Genomic DNA, 19877 nt, shown 5'->3' on the forward strand with positions numbered 1-19877 from the left:
TAGGTAGATAGCCCATTTGATCATGATGATATGCCAGTGCACCAGCCGGTATATATGGAAACAACAAACACTTTATTTTATCGAACACATGTGACACCAAAGCGAGGGCAATGTCATATTCAAAATGATGGGTGGCCTCACCACGAATTTAGGACTTATGAAACAGAAGAATTTTAGAGAACTCCAAACCTTCAGCCAGATTCATGGGCACTCCCATCGTGTAATTGGGCATTTTTAAGTACTAATAATGTTGGTATTTGGTTCCCCGCAAAAAAATGTTGGTATTTGGTATTACATCGTCTTGTTGCTATGCACGTATGCATCAATGAGGTTTCGTTGATATCCAGATCCCATCCTTTAGGTTGATTCGTTTTTATTTGGTTACAAGATATATCTAATTATTTTGTTCTTTTATTAGGACACAAAGCGAGTGACTTTTACCGAGCTCCGTCGATCTATATTTCCTATCACAATTTGCAAGCTGGTAGGTGAAACAATACTAGGACGACACATAAACAAGGAGGTTGCAAAAGCAGCAGTGATAATATTCACATATATTATATTTTTCGAAATAAAATATCCACAGTATCGATCACCAATGTTCTTGGTCAATTATCCCACAGACGATGCATGCATGTCTGTACAGTGTAAATCACACACATGCTCAACTAAATTTTTGGAACGCAGAAATTTCACAGAAACTTCGAAGGAATTTCAGGAAGCAATATCCTAATTCAGACGAGATTCGGAAACTATTGCGTTCCAAACACATGGCCTTATAAGTCTCGAACCAGTTAACCCTGGTAGTTCAGCAACATGGACAATGGAACCAAACAAAGCCCCTTGTCCTTGAGCTCTGCACATGGAGCTATACCCTTCTGGCTCTGATCAAGAAATCTCACTCCTCTTATCATTTCATCTGCATCTTCATAATCCATCCCCTCTCTTCCGTGATCATATCCAATCCCAACCCCCTTTAATGTAAGAAAAACAAGAAAAAAAGATTAAATACAAATTATTTACTGCTATATAAGCAAACGATTCATTGAAATAAAAACAGGTGTATACATAACTTCTACACCAACTGAAGAACACGACAATAAATTAAGTAATTATCAACTGAACTGAGTTACCTTGGCGAGGTCCCTAACATTGCACCTCCTTTTAGGGATGAATTCCAGTTGTGACAAAGCACTGACCTTGAAAGGACAAATCAAAACAGGCAAAATTGAGATCAACCATGTATACTTCTCTAGTTTTGATGACGAAAGTAAAGCCAATTGTAGCTATACCATACCTTAGGGCTATTTACAGGAGAGCTTGCAGTGTCCTCCAAGGAATCATCATGATCCAGTGCCTTGAAGACTTTCTTCTTGAGCTTCTTCAGCCCCTTGTACCTGTCTAGCAACGCTGCCGGAGCGAGGGAGGCGGCGTCAGAGATCATAGAGCTCTCCTCCTCGTCCACCTCCTCCTCCTGATCATAAGTGCAATATGAAGCTTCTTGCCTCTTCTTCTCCTCCTCGGACATCATGAAATCCACAAAGTAACCGGTCCAAGAACTCTCTTCTGGTTGGGCCTCCGCTTCACTGCAGCTGAGGTCACTCTTGAAAGACGAGCTGCTAACTAAATCATCCATGGCTTGATGTGTGCAGGGTGAAGCAGAAGAAAAGGCTGAACTGCAAGTTCTGCTTTTATGAATGAAGAAGGAATAGCTTTGCAAAGAGAGAGACAGCCTGCTTATATACACACGAGAGAGGGGGGCGAGAGAGAGAGGGGGGGGGGGGGGCTGCATGACATCACGGGAAGGGGAAAGTGAGAGGTGGTTGGGGCGTTCAAATCAACAGTCAGATGGTACTATTTCCGTTACACGGAAACGAAGAATATTTCACACTTGCATTGGTTTCAGAAGCTGGCCGACCCAATCAATATCCTCCCTATCTTCCGTAGCACATTCACTGTTGTATTAGACCAGCTAAATAGCAGCAGTATTCACTGTTTTCTTAGACCAGCTAAAGAATATTAAATCAATATCACGTCGGGTCCTGCCTTCTTTTTTCTTTTATGGCTCTTGCCATCCCCATGTTTTCTTCTCCTATATTAATATGAGGCAAAGGCTTTTTTTTCCGTTTTAAAACTAATAATAGTATCACGTCGGGTCGACATCCGATTTAACTCCAAAGCTTGGTTGAGCTCCGCCTTAGCTGGAGCCGAACCTCGGCTGTCGTGCTCGGCCTACATTGCTCCTTGCCTCAGTTGCTCGCGGGTCATCCCTGATCATCAAGGTATGTGTTACAAAATATACCCCATCCGTTTCATAATTCTTGTTGTGGGTAATTATGTTAACATACAACGATGAAGACGTGCTCATGATTCAAAAGCTCGGGCGGGCACAGACAAGGTGTCAGCTGTCGGGTGGCCAATTCAAAGTTATTGAAAAATCGTTTGTAGGCCTAAAGAAAATAAGGGGGATCAACATCACTGACCTAGACAAATTTCCGAGAGTTTTGAAACTATAATGGCCATGGTTACGTTGGAAAGACCCTCAAAGGCATGGATTGGAAATGATCACCCATGTGATGAAGAGGATATGGACGTTTTGTTGCGGCACTACCATCACTATTGGAGATGGACGTATGACAAGCTTTTTGGCATGCGCCTTGGGCTAGAAGGCACGAAGCCAAAGGACATAGCACTGCCAATTTTTTCTATCTCTAAGTAGGAAAACTCGCGGTTAGCCAGGGCATGCATGAAGGCTTATAGATTTCCATATCAACACGAACAACGGTTAGCCTTAAAAAACAACAATAGCGGCGTAATTAACGACTCGTCACATTGCCGAGTTTGTAGTTCTTTTGATGCGGGTAAACTAGGTTCAACTTACCGAGGGCACCCCGGATGACATCATTTGGAAATTCACCACTTCCGGATCTTACACGGCGGTTGCAGCATATCAGGCCCAATTCGAGGGCATCCTAAACTCTTTCATGCTGGAGGCGGCGTGGAAAAGTTGGGCCGCGCTCCAAAATGCAAACTTTAGCATGGCTCATTATCCAAGACTAGGTATGGACGGCTGATCGGCTTCAAAAGTAAGGGTGGCCAAATTGTGGGGCTTGCCAATCATGCAAGAGAGAGCCTGAATTCGCGTCACGCCTCCTATTTAAGTGAATCGTCTACTCCAAAATGATTTGGAACTCAATCATTTTTTGAGTCGGACTTGCTTCGGTGGACATGTCTCTATGGGACACCCACCCTCGGTATGGTTAAGGATTGGTGGCTTTCTTTCGTCTACCCTAAAGGCACTAGATAGAAAATCCTCCACATATGTTATCATGCTAGTCTCTTGGGAGCTTTCGCAACTCAAGAGTTTTTCGCAATGTATCTATCCATTGTTGTAGCTAAAATTAGGGGAGGGGCAGACTGTACTTTGAACCGCTGCAGGTGTAAAGCACTTTAGTGTCTATTATTAGGGTCTGATTATTTCTCAGTCGACTGAGAACTAACTTCGTTCTTAGTTAGATGATGTTCTCAAATTTCAGTTACAACTTATGATTAGCATGAATCACGATGCAAATCAAATGTTGTAAGCTTTAACACGAAGCTAGTTCTCTAGCAAATCCCCTATTATTACGCTGCCAGAGTAACTCTTTTGTTCCCTAACCTTGCCCGATTAGGCAACAGACATTAACTTCTTAAATGATGAGATTTTTCTAATTTAAATCTTAATTGATGAGATGTTTTTTTAAAAGTATCCGCAAATGCTGCGGCAATTGCTGCGTCGAAACATGAGGACACCGGTCTCGGGTAAAGGACGCAATTGCTGGCTGGTCCGGCGGCCGTTGTTACCGTTAATTACCAGCTGACGGGCGCGCACACGCACGCAGACACACTCAGGATCGAAATTATTGGTGCGCCGCACGTCTGGGTGGGTGACGATTGACGACCCAGCCCAGCCGGCGTCGTCTTCTCTCGGAAGCTTGCAGGCGATGATGCAATCATTGAACGTATCAAAACGCCCAAGAAAAGGTCGCCAGGACTCCGGCCGTACCTCTCAATCCGATTGATTAGCTAAAATAAACGTGGGGCTAATTACTAGCCGCGACACCATAATCAATCGGAAAGCTTGCTTCCACTGTACTGCTCGGGCTACGCTCGACAACGTGCAGACCAGAACGTATGCCGTATCGTGGTGCAGTGTCGATGCGTAAACGTCTGCAGCTTCCCTGCGCATGGACCTGTCCGCCGCTCATCCACAAATCGACACACTATTCGAGTCCTTTTCCTTCTGATTAATTATTAACCAACCTATAAAATAAAACTAAAGCATGGGTTTGCTCGTTCTCGGTTGTTGCCCTGAATCAAATCTTCATGAAACTCTGTCGTTCTGCCAAATCAACACACTTTTCTGCTTGAAACCTTGCGCTGAAAAGTGTGAAATTTTATTTTAAAAATACATATAGACTTATTAATCAAAATATCCATACACTTGTGTGTATGTTGAATCATATTGTATCCCCTTCTTGAGCAGACTTTTGGGTGAGTTGGTTGGTGTGTGAATTCAATATTATGCCAAGTTTTTTTTTCTGGAACATGTCGTTAATTTGTGACAGGTTCAATATGTTTTGTACAGCAATAAAAGTGAAAATGTGGACAATGGGATGGATGTGGAACCAAAGACTTAGAAACATGACCGGGGTTTAAGTAATTTCAGCCAAACGGGGACATTCCATCCTTTTTCAAAACTGAAATTGTACAAAATTGTGTCTAATTGCACCGTGGCCACGGACTGCCGAGGCCTGAGATACACAATTCGATTTCCTTCCTTCTGACTAATTAATTAACCAATACAGTCAAATACAAAAGCAGAGTTTTGCTAATTCTCGGTTACCCCGAACCTTCATAACATTCAGTCGCTGTGCCAAATCAACAAACTTTTCAGCTTAAAACTTCATGTTGAAAAGTGTGTAATTTTATTTAATACCCGTACTTATTAGTATAGCAACTAGCACAATGTCTTGGTAGGGTTTACAAAAACTATACTTCTTATTCGTGGAGATCATGGTTTGTGCCAAATCAAAACATCCATACACTTGTTTGTATGTTGAATTGTATATATTGTATGTCCTTGAACAGACTTTTGGGTGAGTTATGTAATGTTTTTATTTTATTTCTGGAACCTGTTGTTTGTGCCAGGTTGAATATATTTCGTACGGCGATCGAGGTGGAAATGTGGATAATAAGATGGGCTTGGAACCAAAGACTTAGAAGAAGCATGACTGGGGTTTTAGTAATTTCAGCCAAACGGGGACATTTCCTCCTTTTGGAACCTAAAATTGCATAATTTTATGCCCAATTGCAATGTAAAGTGTGCAATTCTTAGCAACAACTTGTGGTTATATATTGGATGAAAGGATAACTTCTGGGTATATACAACTGGATTTTTTTCTAGTACAGGATCGAACCTAGCTAGCTAGGTTGACGTTATTCTACTAAAACTAGGTTGGTGGCCTTGAACCACTCCACCTACTGGAGTTTTGTTTTTCATAACTAACTAGTGTTTGAACCCATGGCAGTAGACCTAACTCGTTATTACATTGAAAGTGAATTCCACTTATTACCCTCTACTTTGTGTATTTTGTGACACCAATCACCCAATCTAGTGAAAATTCTTTCAGCTTAACCCGTTTAAAAAACCTTAGACCCTCTAATATGTATATGTTGGTCAAGTTTTGATGGTTGAGGCTAGAGGATAGCAAGAGGATGTCAAGGAATGGAGCATAGAGAAGACAAAGGTGAACATGATCAGTCGATGAAGGCAACCCCTCCGAGCTTTACAATTGTTATCACACCACATGGATCTAACATGCTGGTCCTATCTAGACCGTGCAAAATGCTACAAAGGGGTAAAACCGGGTTCAATTTTTTTATTTGAAGTTCAAGCAACTTTATTATTGAATCATAACACGGCAACAAGAATAGAAATGAGAAAAGATGGGGGGTCATGAAACCAAAATTCCTTTACACCCTGAGTAGAGCCATGGGGATTCAAAATTTCTTAGTATATGGAGATTCCAGTATAAATTTTCCTAGAAGGCTAATGTGTCAGAAATACACATCTGAGGGATAAAAGAAGAATTCCTTTTTTACATTTACTTATCCGTGTTGATAACCTAAATGGGCAGGCATACTCTTTTGCATTCATAGGTTCATCCAAACACCAATTTATGTTCTTCGCTGGTTCAAAATTTCATATATACTACATATTTTCTTTTCAAAAAAGGCGCTTTATTACTCATAGTTTGACGTAATACACTCGGCCTCTACATAGTTAGGATGCACACAGCCGTTCCACGTTACAAACCAACCACATAAAGTTCAACATCTATTAGAGCTGTAAAGAAGAAAATCCAATCATGGCGAAGGAGCTGCTATCCTGAGACTATGCAGCCACCCATGTTGGATAATAAACTCCTTGGCTGAATTCTCCAATCATGTAGACACCTCCGTAAAGAGGTCGCGGTTCTCCAAGCGCTGAAGCGGTGACCATAAACGGAGCGTAGCCGTAGACCGGTAAATCACCTGCATAGGAGAAGCATTTTTTTGATGATTCTAATGATGCGTGCAGACATCTGACCTAACCTCTCTCCCCCGAGGCGGCGGCGCCGCTCACCGTCCCCGGGGAGTTCCCCTCCACACCGCCCTCCTCCCCTCCCCTACAGGCCCCCCCTCCTCCGCCGCTGTCGCCGAGGATGCCGCGGGGCAAAGCCCCTGTGGTGAGGCGGCGGTGGCGGCTCGGTCCTCCATCGGTAGAGCGCAGCGCGGCCTGCGGGAGCGTGTGGGGGCGGTGGCCTACACCCTCCTCCTCCTCCGTCAACTGAACGCAGCAGGATGGCGGTGGCCGGCGGATCTTTGGCGGCCGGTGGCGGATGCTGGCTGCGGTGTGGTCGGATCTGGGCCCGAGGTTCGGATCGCGATCCATCGCGGCCGCGTCTCGCCAATGGCACGAGGAGGCTTCGCTGGGTCTTCTTCGCGGCTTGAGGACGTCCGGGTCTTCGGCCCGGGCATGGTGGTGGTGGCTGACTTCATCCACCGAAGGCAGTCGGCCAGGCTGGCTGTGTTGGATTTTTGATCCCACTTTCAGCCCGGCAGCGAGACGGGGAGGCATAGTAGCCGGTGAAAACCGAGCCGACTCCGGTCATGGCGGGCGATGGCGGCGTCTGCGCCGTTATCTTGTTGAAGGCATCGTCAAGCAACTATCGCTAACCTACTCGTTCCGGCGGCGAGATGGAGGAGCTTGGAAGCCAGCGATGGTGTCGCCGGTGGAGGGTTGGAGTGGCCAGCCCAGGATGGTCGCCGACGTAGGGGTCCGACCTGAATAAAGGCGGCGGTCATAGGGCCTCTCTTGCGTGAAGAGGAGGACCTACCGGAGGCCTGGACTCGTGATCTGGCCGGAGTGTTGAGTTCCGGAAGGCTCCGCCGGTGAATGTAACAGTGATTTTGCCTGGAGTTTGTTGGATCGGAAGTATTCGGTCGTGCGCACCCATGTTTTTATTCCGACCGATTGGTTCTGGAGGGAGCGGCGCGAAGCTCTTTTTCTTTGTTGACATCAAGTGACTATGGATCCATGATGAAAGCTCGGAAGAAGAGAATTTCATGAAGGCCGGAGGGGAGGACTAGCTAAGGGAGGTTCAAGTCTCTGCGTTGTTGAGGGACTTGCTTGGTGTTCCGGGCTTCACAGCAGCGGTATGAAAGTGGGGGCGACAACACATGTGAAGTGCAGAGTCCTACCTTTCAGGGTGAAAACCCAAGGTCTGGTCTTAATTGGTTGTGCCTGGCAATGTCCTTGGTGGAGACATTGTTTTGAGAGCGGGGACTATCTTCAGGGTGAAAACCTAAGATCTTTGATCGAGCGACGACGGTATTTGAGCACTGTTCCCTTCTTGGAGACGTCGTTTTTTGAGAGTCTGTAATTCAGGTGTTGTCTTGGTGGTGGATGTATTGCTGTTGTTAGGCCCGAGATACTGTAGCGGGACTTTTGTTTCTTAGTTTTCTTTTCTTGTTTTTGGTTGTGTGCATCCGTAGTGCCATTAGGGAGGTGCGTTGTTGCAGAGGCTGGGTGTAATTGATATCTTCTTGATATTAATATATTCCCTTTATCAAAAAAAAGGAGAAGCATTTTTGTCATTAAAAACCTTGTCATTTCTACATAGCCAGAGCGACTATATGACGGCTAACTCTCCCACCCTGATAAGACTCCTATACCTAACCTCTACCCTATTTAGCCAATTGCCAAAAATATTTGCAATGCTACGAAAAAGGTATAAGCTAGATCATATCTGAATGATTGATCATATAGCTTTAGCAAACCGTCACGGGAAGAAAAGATGTTTAATTGTCTCATCTTCTTGACAAAAAACACATTTCTTACATCCATGCCAGTTTTTTTTCGCAAGATTATCTTTGGTGAGGATAACACCACGGCGTAGGTACCAAGCAAATACCTTCGTCTTTAATGGCATAACGGTGGAATTCTTTTTCGATAAATCTGACATAAGGATGGAACATATTTGGATGACCATGTATGCATACAGTAACCCTATCAGTCTATCGCCATCAGCGACGTATCAACTACGGCATTTTGGGTGACCACACGGGATCCTATACAGGATAGCTGGGGCAGGGTGCCTGCCATGCTGAGAGACATGATTGGGGCGTGCACATGTGTTGTGGTTGACGAACTCTCCTGATCTTCATGGCATCAGCATCATCTCCTGGTTTTCTGCATTCCCCTCCGGCAAACAGACATTCCCTACAAAGAAAAGGGGAAGTGGGAAAACAAGAGGCATGCAGAACATGGAGAATCTGTCTTGAACTCTGAAGCAAGTGGGAGCATACAAAAGGAGTGCACGATTCAATACTAAACCTGAAAGAGATTGCTAACTGAAGCCACCGCACTTAATTTCCGCGCGGGAGTTAGACCATCCAATCAAAATTTCGATGGGCTAGATCAAGTGTATCTTCTGCCATCAGGATGAGACAATTAAACACTTATTCTTCCAATGTAAGTTAGCTAGGTCTATATGGTTAGCCGTTCAAATAGGATCTACCTTATACCCACTCAATAGTGTTGTCAATTTATTTGGCAACTGGCTCAATGGTGTGGATGTTAGATTTAAACGTCTTATTAGGATGGGAGCGATTGCAGTCATTTGGTCGCTATGGCTATGTAGAAATGACAAGATTTTTAATAATATTTTTTCTTCCTTTTTGCAGGTCATCCACCGGGTGCACAGCTTTGCTTCGTTCATGGATACCTTGCAGCGTGTGGAGCACCGGGACCTCTTTACGGAGGTGTCTTCACGGTTGGAGGATACGGCCAGGGATATTTTCTCCCAACATGGGTGGCAGCGTGATCTTCGGCTGGATCCTCCTAGCTAGTCTTTGTTTATGGTTTTTGAACTATGTTTTATATTAGAACACCTGTGTGGTTTTGTAACGAATCTGTGAGCGGCTGTGTGCATCTTAGTTATGCAGAGGCCGGGCTATTGCGCAAGTAATAAAGTGCCATTTTCGAAAAAAGTGGTTTGAGACGCGGTGACAAAGTCTAAGACTCGTTACAACATTTGGCTTCCATCTAGTTGTCGAGAGGGACTGATAAATTTTGATGGAAGTTACATGGGAGTGAAGTATGAGCAGTTTTTTTTTTTAATTATCAATATACTCGCAAAGTATAACTAAATCTAAAGTAAAGTGTTTTTCCTACTTTTCCGTTATGTTTTTATCTAGGAGTTGGTACTCTACGTATTGAGTTGATACTAATCCAGCCTGAAATGCTAGCTGATAACAAAACACAAATTACAAATGAAGATTGAGCTAAAACCAAAATCTTTGCATGGTGAGAACCAACCTGAGGTTGGATGGTTAGGTGGGCGGTTGTACCCCCAGCCCACCAGAGTTCAAACCTCAGATTGATATGTGTGTGTCTCATAAAAGCGAAATATTCATTCAGTGGGAGACGACGTTCTCGTCGATAGCGAGGCGTCTGTGGTAAGTTCGTCAATTTGAAGATCCAATCCGCCGGCTAAGTCTTTTGGAGGTACTCATAGGGGTAGGGTGTCCATTCATAGGAGTGAGTGTATACGCGTTTATGTGAACGCTTGCGTTTGTACTGTGTTTTTTTTTAAATATCTTCGCATAGTGTCTTCGTAGAGCAGTAATCTTCACCAAAAATAACCTTGCAAAATACAATTGGCACGGAGGCCTAAATGTCTATTCTATGAACGTAACAAGACTATTAAACACATATTGTCTAGTGCAAATTTGATCGGTTATTCAAGTAGGTTTTAACTTATACCCACCATATAGTGTTGCTACTGGCTAAGCGGTATGGTTTAAATTGCATATTAGGGTGCGAGTGCTTGCCTATTTGGTGCTTCTGCTATATAGAAACCATAAGGTATTTAATGAAAAAAAAGATTCGCTTATGTAGGTTATATCTACGACTGCATCGTTTTGCTTCATTCATGGTCATTTCTACGATATGTGGAGAATCGCGATATGTTTGAAGATATCTACACGGTTGGAGGACACGACGATCGATATTTTTATCTAACGTTGATGGATGCGTCATCTTCGGATTAGTCATCTGTCACCCTAGGCACCTTTACGTTTTTTGATGAACACTTTTATCGCGTCCTTTTTTTGTAACTTTAAATTGAAGCGTTTTTATGTATTATAGCTATATAGAGATCGAATATAATGTTTAAGTTCTTTAAGTAATAAAACATAATTTTATTGTTCGAAAGGGGTCTCGACCGGCCTCAGAAAGCCGGACCTGAGACCAGAGTTGCCCGGCCGGTTCACCTACCAGTCTGGTATAGCAAGTGAGTGTAGCCGTCTTGAATGCAACAGAGCAGGATCCATGTTCAGATCTCTGTCATTCATGCCTGGCTGAAAGCTGATGCCAGATTATGTGGCTCCCAACTTCTGCACATGGTTCATCATAGCTAGAATGATTATGCTGTTGAAAGTCGTGTCAGAAATTCAGTCCCTGCTTTTGACAACTCAACTTAGCTTATTTCCGAGGTCCCTGCTTTTGACATTTCAGGGGCTCATGATCATGCCCTTTTGTTTTTCTCTACGACATTGAGGACAGGTTATATATATCAGGGGCCCATGTTAGAAATCCATGACATGGGGGCTGGGCATTGACTTGTTGAGCGCCAATACGTACGTAGTGCCATAGCACCTGCCATGACTATGACTTGTTAATTTACATGACCTGCAAGAAAGATGGAAAGAAATTCAACATATATGGGTATACTGAGTAAAGGTCATACACACATTATATATAGTAGTATGTCAGTAAGACATAGTAGTGCCATAGCACATTAACACCTGCCAACACTTGTTTAGACACCGGTTATAGTTGGCATTGTGATACTCCGTTATTCTACCTGTCTTTGCCGTATGGACTATACATGTTTCGTATTGACATCTACATCTTCATAATCATGCAAGTCAAAGAGGTACTAAGAGGTTGAAATCTAAGCTTAGCATTACAAAGTTCCAGAATTCCGTACACAATATCCACCGAAGTGCCGATTTTTTTAGTGGAAATATGGCATTCCGTCCATCCTAAATTAGATGTTGCAGATTTATCTGGTTTCACATGCATGTATTTATACACTAAAAATTATCTAGATACATGCCATCTAGATAAATCTACGACAACTAATTTGGAACAATGAGAGTATTATCTCAATGTGTATTGTTACTCAATTGTTCGTTTCCTAGCAAAAACTCTAACAATGATTTTCTTTTATTTAGAATACACCATTAATTCATAAACGATCTAGCGGTACACTATAACTTGCTTCGTCCCAATACATAAGAAGATTTTGATTCATTAAGACAATTAAATATTGACACATGAAAATATTTGATATAAAATCAATTTCGGTACAACACTTATGCAATGCGTTTTTATGAAGGGAGTATTTCCTTTGAAAATTTTCAAATAGTCATATGCACCTTGGTACATCTATGGACGACTTTGACACCCTCGCCTCTTCCAGGCGACACTCGGAAAATATAGCCACCCTCGCCCCTTCCAGGTGACCGTGATAGAGACAGGACTCGCGCTAAATGCTTCCAATGACTCTTATGTTGGGTGTGGGGGACTAGCTCGCACGTTCAGAGCGGCAGATCTTCACTAAAGTGGATGCCTTGGTGCTCTAATCTGGTCTTTATGTTTACAAATCATGGAACTAGTGGTATTCTGTGGCGGCCTAATAAATGCGGTGTCTCGACAAGGGAGCATGATCGAAATGCCTCGTTGCATGGGGGTGATGTGTGCAGAAGGCACCCATGTCCAATGGTGGCACATGAGATCAAGAACAAGGGTGGTAGCCCTGGTTCATCAGCGGCCGGTTGCTGGTCATGTGGACTATGCAATGACTAGATCTTGAGATGGTGATGGTCATCTGCTTGGCGTTGCTTCCAATCGAGATCAGCAATGATATGACATGCGCCTCCTTGGACAGTGGAGCTTCTAAGGCCGATGTAGGTATTTGCGATGGCACCTCCTTGGACCTCGGAGCTTCTGAGGCCGACGATGGTATGGAATGTCTTCTTTGTCGCTACATGAGGTGGATATATGGTGTTATGAATGAAAGCGGGATGGTATGGGACGTTTCGTACTTTTAGCATCTCCCCGAGTGGTGTCCGACTAGCAAGATGTTGTCAGTCAGTAAATGATTGATGAGGCAGTGATACTTCAAGGATAAGTATGTGTTAATTCAGTGGAAACACAAGATTTTTGATGTCGACCTACATGTGTTGTGCCCTTTCTAAAAATAGTGGCCAACGAAGTTCGGCTTTGAGGATGGAAATCTTGAGATCACCATCTACCTGGACTCATCATTGTTGGCGCATGTGTGACAAACTTTTATTGAAAACTTTTCCTATAAGTTGTGTACTTTTCTCTTGTTTTGGTCATTTCTCATAGAAGGGGTGGGGGGTCAACATGTTCCACTTTGTTGCCTAAAATTACATGGCATACACCTTTTGCCAAGAATTTAATAATGCGGAGGCATATATCCAAACAAATCTATCTATGTACCACATAATAAGAATCGTATACTCAGGTAGCACCATTAGTAGCGAGTACATTTCTTTAGTTCCTCATGCACAACATTTATGTTTTCTTTCTATAACCTTTGAGTTCTAATAATAAAAAGGGCGGTTAACAATAAAAAAGAATGCACAGAATTTACGGGAAGTTGTATGTTTAATTCTAGCGTCCTAACCACAGCCCACGGGAAAGCGAAGCCATTACAGGCCTAAACAAGCCGACAGAAAACGGCAAAACTATACACCGACCAGGTCGGCGGCTACCGGCCGTCGCACACCTCCTGGTTGGGTATGGGCCAGGCCCATGTGGGTCTGTTTAGCCTGTGCAGTTCATTTTTGTTTTTTGTTTTTTCTTTTCTGGTTTCTTTTTCTATTTTCTTTTCTTTTTTCTGTTTTCGGTTTTGTTTATATTTTTTCAGATACGAAAATTTTAATTTTAAAAAATTGTTCAAATTGAAAAAATGTTTAAATTCAAAAATGTTCAAATTTAAAAATCTTTCAAATCTGAAAACCGTTCAAATTTGAAAACCGTTCAAATTTAAAAACTGTTCAAATATGAAATTTGTTCAAATTCAAAAATTGTTTAAAATATTAAAATGTTCAAATGTAAAATTTGTTCAAATTTAAAATTTGTTCAAATTTAAAATTTGTTCACATAGAAAATTGTTCAAAGTAGAAAATTATTCAAATTAAAAAATTGTCCAACTACCGCCCCTGAAGCGGACACGACGTGGGCCGGCCCAATACATAAAAATTAAAAGACACCACAACAAATCCTGATCCTATCGTTCGCTTTTTTATTCCGGTTTCTTCTGAACAAATTCGAAATCTGAATAGTTTTAAAACCAAACAAACTCGAAATCTGAACAGTTTTAAAACGAACAAATTCAAAATCTGAACATTTTATTGAACAAATTCGAAATCTGAACATGTTTCAGATATGAACAAATTCAAAATTTTAACAATTTCAAAATCGGAAAAAATTTGAACAATTAGAAAAATCAAAATCTGAACATATTTTAAAACCAAACAAATTTAAAATTTGAACAAATTTGAAATCTGAACAAATTCGAATTTGAACAAAATTGAAATCTGAACAAATTTGAAATTTAAACAAATTTGAAATATGAACAAATTCGAAATTTGTAAAATAAATTAATTTTGAACCAACTCAAAATTTGAGGGAACCAGCCTAAACCAAAGATAAACCGGTAGGGAGATCTGACGAGGCTGGACGGAAACGTGAAAAGAACCAACGAAAACACGTAACGTGAAATTGTCCTTGCCTCTAATGGGCCGGCCCGAGGAATCCCGCCCTGTGCGGCGTCCCAGATAGGGGCCGCATTGAGCGGCAATTCCTATACACCGACCAGGTCGGTGGTTACCGCGCGCCGCACACCCCCGCGCGCGCGGTATGGACCGGCCTGGTCGGCCCATTTCGTTTATTTCTGTTTTCTGTCTCTGTTTCTTTTTCTTTTCTTTTCTTTTCTTTTCTTTTTCTTTTCTGTTTCTTTTTTTTGTTTTGTTTCTTTTCTGTTTATTTTCTTTTTGTTAAATTTTAAAAAGTTCAAATCTAATATTTGTTCAAATTTAAAAAAGGTTCAAATCTGAAATCGTTCAAATTCGAAAAATATTCAAATCGGAAAATCGTTCAAATTTTAAATTTGTTCATATTAAAAAAATTGTTCAAACATAAAAATCGTTCAAAATAAAAAATCGTTCAAATTCGAAAAATGTTCAAATCGAAAAATCGTTCAAATTTTAAATTTGTTCATATTCAAAAAATTGTTCAAACATAAAAATCGTTCAAAATAAAAAATCGTTCAAATTTAAAATTCGTTCAAACTTAAAAATCGTTCAAACTTGAAAATCGTTCAAACTTAAAAATCTTTCAAATTTGAGAATTGTTCTAATTTTTTAAAAATTATATTTTAAAAATATTCTTTTTAAAAAAATTCATGTTTGTGAAAAATAGAATTTTTTCTGGAAAAACCCCGGATTATGGAAAATAAAAAAGAAACAGCAGAAAAAAAACGAAACGAGAATTACCTTTTAGTGGGCCGCGGCCCAGCTAGCCACTGCAGCCACACACGGGCAGCGAAATGAAACAGCCTGTCGGGGGATAGTGGGCCGGGTCCAACAACGGCCGGGGGTGTGCGGCTCCACGCTTGGCACCGACCAGGTCGGTATAAAGCAACCCCCGGGGAATAGGAAATACCCCACCGACCAGCTCGACGCATAGGACTATAGGAGCTCCCCAGAAAACCGAGTGCGTTGCAGCAAGACAATGAGACCGAATAGGCCTTCAGCTCAGCAGTTTGCTTGACGGCCCAGATATCTCATGGGCTCCAAGTGTAAGCTAAGCTGGGCTTTATGCCACGCACTTTGCTGGAGGAAAGCAAAAGAAACAGCTGCACGCCTGCACACACCAATGCGAGCTGTATCTACGCTAGGAAATCAAGCATAGAAAATCTACGCTAGAAATCAAGCATATAAATAGTTGTTGATACATTTTGGTTTGGATCACGAGCTATATCCTCTAGCGACCCTAGACGCTCGTGAAATCTTGCCATAGTTGGAAGATGGGGCTTATGTGTTCACCAGAATCTGAGTCAAGGGTATTGGTAGACTTTTATTTTGACGAGTGTTTGAAAGTTTTTTAACCCTCTATGTCACCTAGAGAAAGTAATAGACACAAGTGATACCAGGGATGGAGCTCCCGGTATGGCAAGGTATGGCAGCTGCTCTACCTTAATTTTCGACGAACAATATTAGATACACATGTTATTTTTTGAATAACATTTGAGTGGTCATATATCAAAAACATCCTCTCTATGATAAAGTTATGCATGTTTTAATAAGGGCGAGTCTAGGTCTCAGGCGACTGAGACATAATATGTCTCAGTCGCCTGATGTCATGTGACAAATCTCAGTTTTAATATAGTTGTAACTTATAAAAATAGTACTAATTATCAGTTTCAACCTAGTTGAAACTCATTAAATTCTTAGTTTCAACCTAGTGGAAACTCACTACGTTCTCACACTGCACAAATCGCGAGGCAAAATCCAAAGGCTAAAAACGTCAACTGATACATACTAAAAATCAGGCGCCTGATTTCTAGCCATTCCGTTTTAATAAACACTGCGCAAAAATGATTTCAAACCGAAAAAGAGGACTAGATCTAATCTAGTCATCTTTGCAATATCTAGTTCTTTCAATCAAACACAATCTATCTCTAATTTTTTTCCTACGTGTTATATTCAGGGAGGGCTTAAGAGTATTTTCCACCTGATGTCCTGATGTGGTGTGGCCCAAACCAATTCTAGATATGCGCGAATTTATCCTTTGTAAATTATATTTGGAAAACATATCGGGTCTGATTGGTTGCTTGCATAGAAATTTTGCATTTCAACCCGTCGCATGAAATTTGGCCCAACTACTACCGTACGAGTGAAAATGTAGTTGGGCTAGATTTAGCACTACATTTTGATGCCAATAATTTCACCTGGGTTCGGTTGGAGAAAAGAGAAGTGATTCGTTTGGTTGTATGCAAATTGAGGAGGGTTGTGGTAACTAAACGAAATCGTTAAAAAAAGGCCGACCTTCACGAAGGGAAGGCAACTCGCTCCGCACGCGACAAGTGGCGCGCTGTGGTGCCAGAAAATCTCTGGGAAGTGGTCTCCCTGCTCGCCACGTGTCGCAAATGGAAGCAAGGTGGGGATGGGGGAGGAGAGAGAGGACTGTGTTATGTCAGTTTTTCCTTTTTTCTTCTAGATTCGTTTTTTCAAAATGAAATATCTTGAGAACCGTAAGTCCAAATTACGACCGTTTTCACTTTTGAGATCCTCGCGTCGAGATCTTCAAGGCTAGATCCCATGTTGATAGGTTTGGATATACTTTTTTTTCGTACTTCCAATAATATTATGATTGTATCTGTGGTGTGTACCTAACTGTACTCGTGTTTCAACTGATAAGTACTCCTGTTTTTAGTGTATTTGGTGCAATTTTTTTCCTTTACTCGCTAACTGTACTCGCCCGTGTGCGAGATTGTACCTGTACTTACGCGCGACTATACCTGCTCGTGTGCGCCACTGTACTTCTGTATATGTATTTGCTCGTGTTCACGACTGTACCTGCTCGTATGCGCGTTTGTACCTGCTCGTGTGCGTGACTGTACTTGTACTCGCTCGTGTGTTCAACTGTACTTGTGTGTTGTGTGTGACTGTACCTGCTCGTGTGCGCGACTGTACCTGCTCGTGTGCACGACTGTACCTCCTCGTGTGCGTGACTGTATTTGTACTCGCCCCATGTGTGCAACTGTACTCGTCTGTTGTTCGTAACTGTACTCATGTATTGTACATAATTGTACTCGTATTCGCTGTACTGATACTATGTATCTAATTGTACTCGTGCTATGTCCGCAACTGTACTCGTGTCTTCACTGAGTTGTACTCATCTTTTTGGCGTACTTTAATTTGTTCGTAGTTGTTTTTGTAGGCATACTTTTTTCGCACAATATATGTGCACTTTTCAAAAACTGTATACGTACTAGCTAGCTTGCGTGTTTTGGCTTGCATGGATACTCTAGGTGTGCATGCGCCGATGTTCTTTTTGTCGCGCGCGATGCGCTCGACGGGCGCGCGGACGTACGCGCGGTGCGTGGAGGTACGGGGCACGCGGATCGTACTCGTCGCGGGGGCGCGCGGGCGTGGAAAAGCAGGACACGTGTCGTTATATCGTGCGAAGTTCGGGACGATTTTTCCCTTCGTAAAGGTTGGTATTTTTCTAGTGGTACCTTTAACTAAACTAGTAAGTGGGCACGTGCAACGCACGTCTTTACGTGTTTTTAAATCTCATTACTCAGACAATCCATAGATCCCTGAAGCTCAAAAAAAAAGTTTGATATGTACTGTTAAATATTACAATTCGACTAACTGAAAAACTACTTGGCAGCATTTTCCACCAGTCTCAGTAGTATGGGGTAAGTCGCCAAGAGGAGACGACTCAAACAATATTTTATAGTCTATACTCGTATTGCAATGAAGAAAGCGTTTGAATCTATTTAACATCATATCACGGTATGCATCAGTCAGACCTATTAAATCTACATTTCCTTTTCACTCTTGTTTTTGGCTAGAAGTAGCTTGCACTCAGTTGACACGAACTGAAAGTAACGCTAAAATGGCGAGGAGATGCTAATGCTTTTTTTGGACTTGGAGATGCTAATGCTAAGGACTACCAAATCGCTTTTTTTCAAGGAAGTAAGCACAGAAAAAATCTGAAGGATTACAAGTTGTGTAAGAATAGGACTAATGCAAAAGCTCTTGCAAAAGTACATGAACTTAGATACTCACATATCATTTTGTTCAGAAGTAGCTTTTCTAACCAGACATCAACATCCTATGACTGCTAGACAAAATATTGGTTGGACAGTGTAAAAATTAGTCAATAATATGTAGGGGGTTGGACAAAAATAGAAAATCGACACATAAATGTACAGATGCCAAACAATGTACATAGAAAATCCTAACACAGAACGATTATATTCATCATAGCTCAGACTAAGCAATCGAAGTGAAACATCGTGTATGTCTAGCAATGTTGAGCCCTGGAGTACAATATGATGAGAATTGTGAGATCAGCAGCATATATCATAAGTCTGTGTAATAAATTACTCCATTGTTGTGCAACGATTTGAACCAATACCAAACCGAAGCCCATTTTTTACTTAATAACATGAACGAAGTGCTCCAGTCCAAGATGAAGCACTATGGATAAGTCAAAAGTAGATCGCAAACTTGAACAGAACCAGGCCACTTTTCGCTCTGCTGAGTATTTATTCTATTTGTCTTTTCATCGAGAAAACATCACCATCTTCTTCATAACCTTTGACTGTCCATAGCTTAATTGTGGTGTCCCATCCTCCGAGGCACCAAAGCAAATCTAGCCGCAGAAAAAATATGTCAAGATATAAGGATAAAAATGATCATGATTTCAGCAAGACCCATGGATGCTTACTTTACTGTGAATAATAGTAGCTATGCCAGGATGGCTCTCCAAATTACCAATTTAAGCATGAGATGAAAGCAATCATGAGTGCTCCATTGTTTTTGTGGCAGAATTAGGTCCTCCATTGAACATGTCAAAAACTAAACACATGGCTTTAGTATTGCAGTTCAATAGCATTAGACCACCGTTGAGCATATAATCTATTCAGTGGTAGAGAGGAAAATCTGCTAAAGATCCTGCCATTTGCTTCAATGACAATATCTGAATAAACTAAACCCTGGACTTGTAGTGTAACCAAGGTTTTGGGTCCCGAATGAAAAAAAATCCCGAGGGGGGTCGGGATTGCCGGTTACCGCGGTAACCGGAAAATCCCGACCGGTTACCGGACGAATTCGAAAATCAAAATTTGAATTCAAATTCCTCGGCAGGACAATTTACAGAGGAATTTTGTTAAAATTCAAAAATTTCAGAAAAAGTCAAAAAATTCGGGATTTTTTGGCCGGTATACCGGTTTCCCGAGGGGGGTCGGGAAGTCCGGTTCCCGCCCGGTAACCAGAAATCCCGCCCGGTAACCAAACCCCTGTGTAACAATCATATATTAATCTTTTGCAAAAAAAAAACAACTACATAGTAATCAATATCAGCATAACTCGTTAAATCGTTGACCATATAGTCACTAAAACTGGAGAAACACTACCCTGCGATAAACTAAAGTATCAAGCCCTCTTAGCTGAAG

General features: G+C 41.8%; 1 protein-coding gene and 1 long non-coding RNA gene across 2 annotated transcripts; both read right to left on the reverse strand.

The window, feature by feature from the left end:
* Nucleotides 1-590: 590 nt before the first annotated feature.
* On the reverse strand, nt 591-1690 carry LOC124677970 (vascular-related unknown protein 1-like). Its single transcript, XM_047213903.1, has 3 exons — nt 1298-1690; nt 1134-1199; nt 591-974 (listed from the first exon to the last, which is right to left on the reverse strand). The coding sequence occupies exons 1-3, from the start codon at nt 1634-1636 to the stop codon at nt 795-797; spliced, it is 585 nt and encodes a 194-aa protein (XP_047069859.1). The 5' UTR covers nt 1637-1690; the 3' UTR covers nt 591-794.
* Nucleotides 1691-18608: 16918 nt separating this feature from the next.
* LOC124677402 lies at nt 18609-19654 on the reverse strand. Its single transcript, XR_006994040.1, has 2 exons — nt 19151-19654; nt 18609-19075 (listed from the first exon to the last, which is right to left on the reverse strand). It is a non-coding gene; the product is annotated as an uncharacterized LOC124677402 (long non-coding RNA).
* Nucleotides 19655-19877: the final 223 nt, after the last annotated feature.

Source organism: Lolium rigidum, chromosome 7 (genome assembly GCF_022539505.1).
Source record: "Lolium rigidum isolate FL_2022 chromosome 7, APGP_CSIRO_Lrig_0.1, whole genome shotgun sequence".
Classification (NCBI taxonomy): domain Eukaryota; kingdom Viridiplantae; phylum Streptophyta; class Magnoliopsida; order Poales; family Poaceae; genus Lolium; species Lolium rigidum.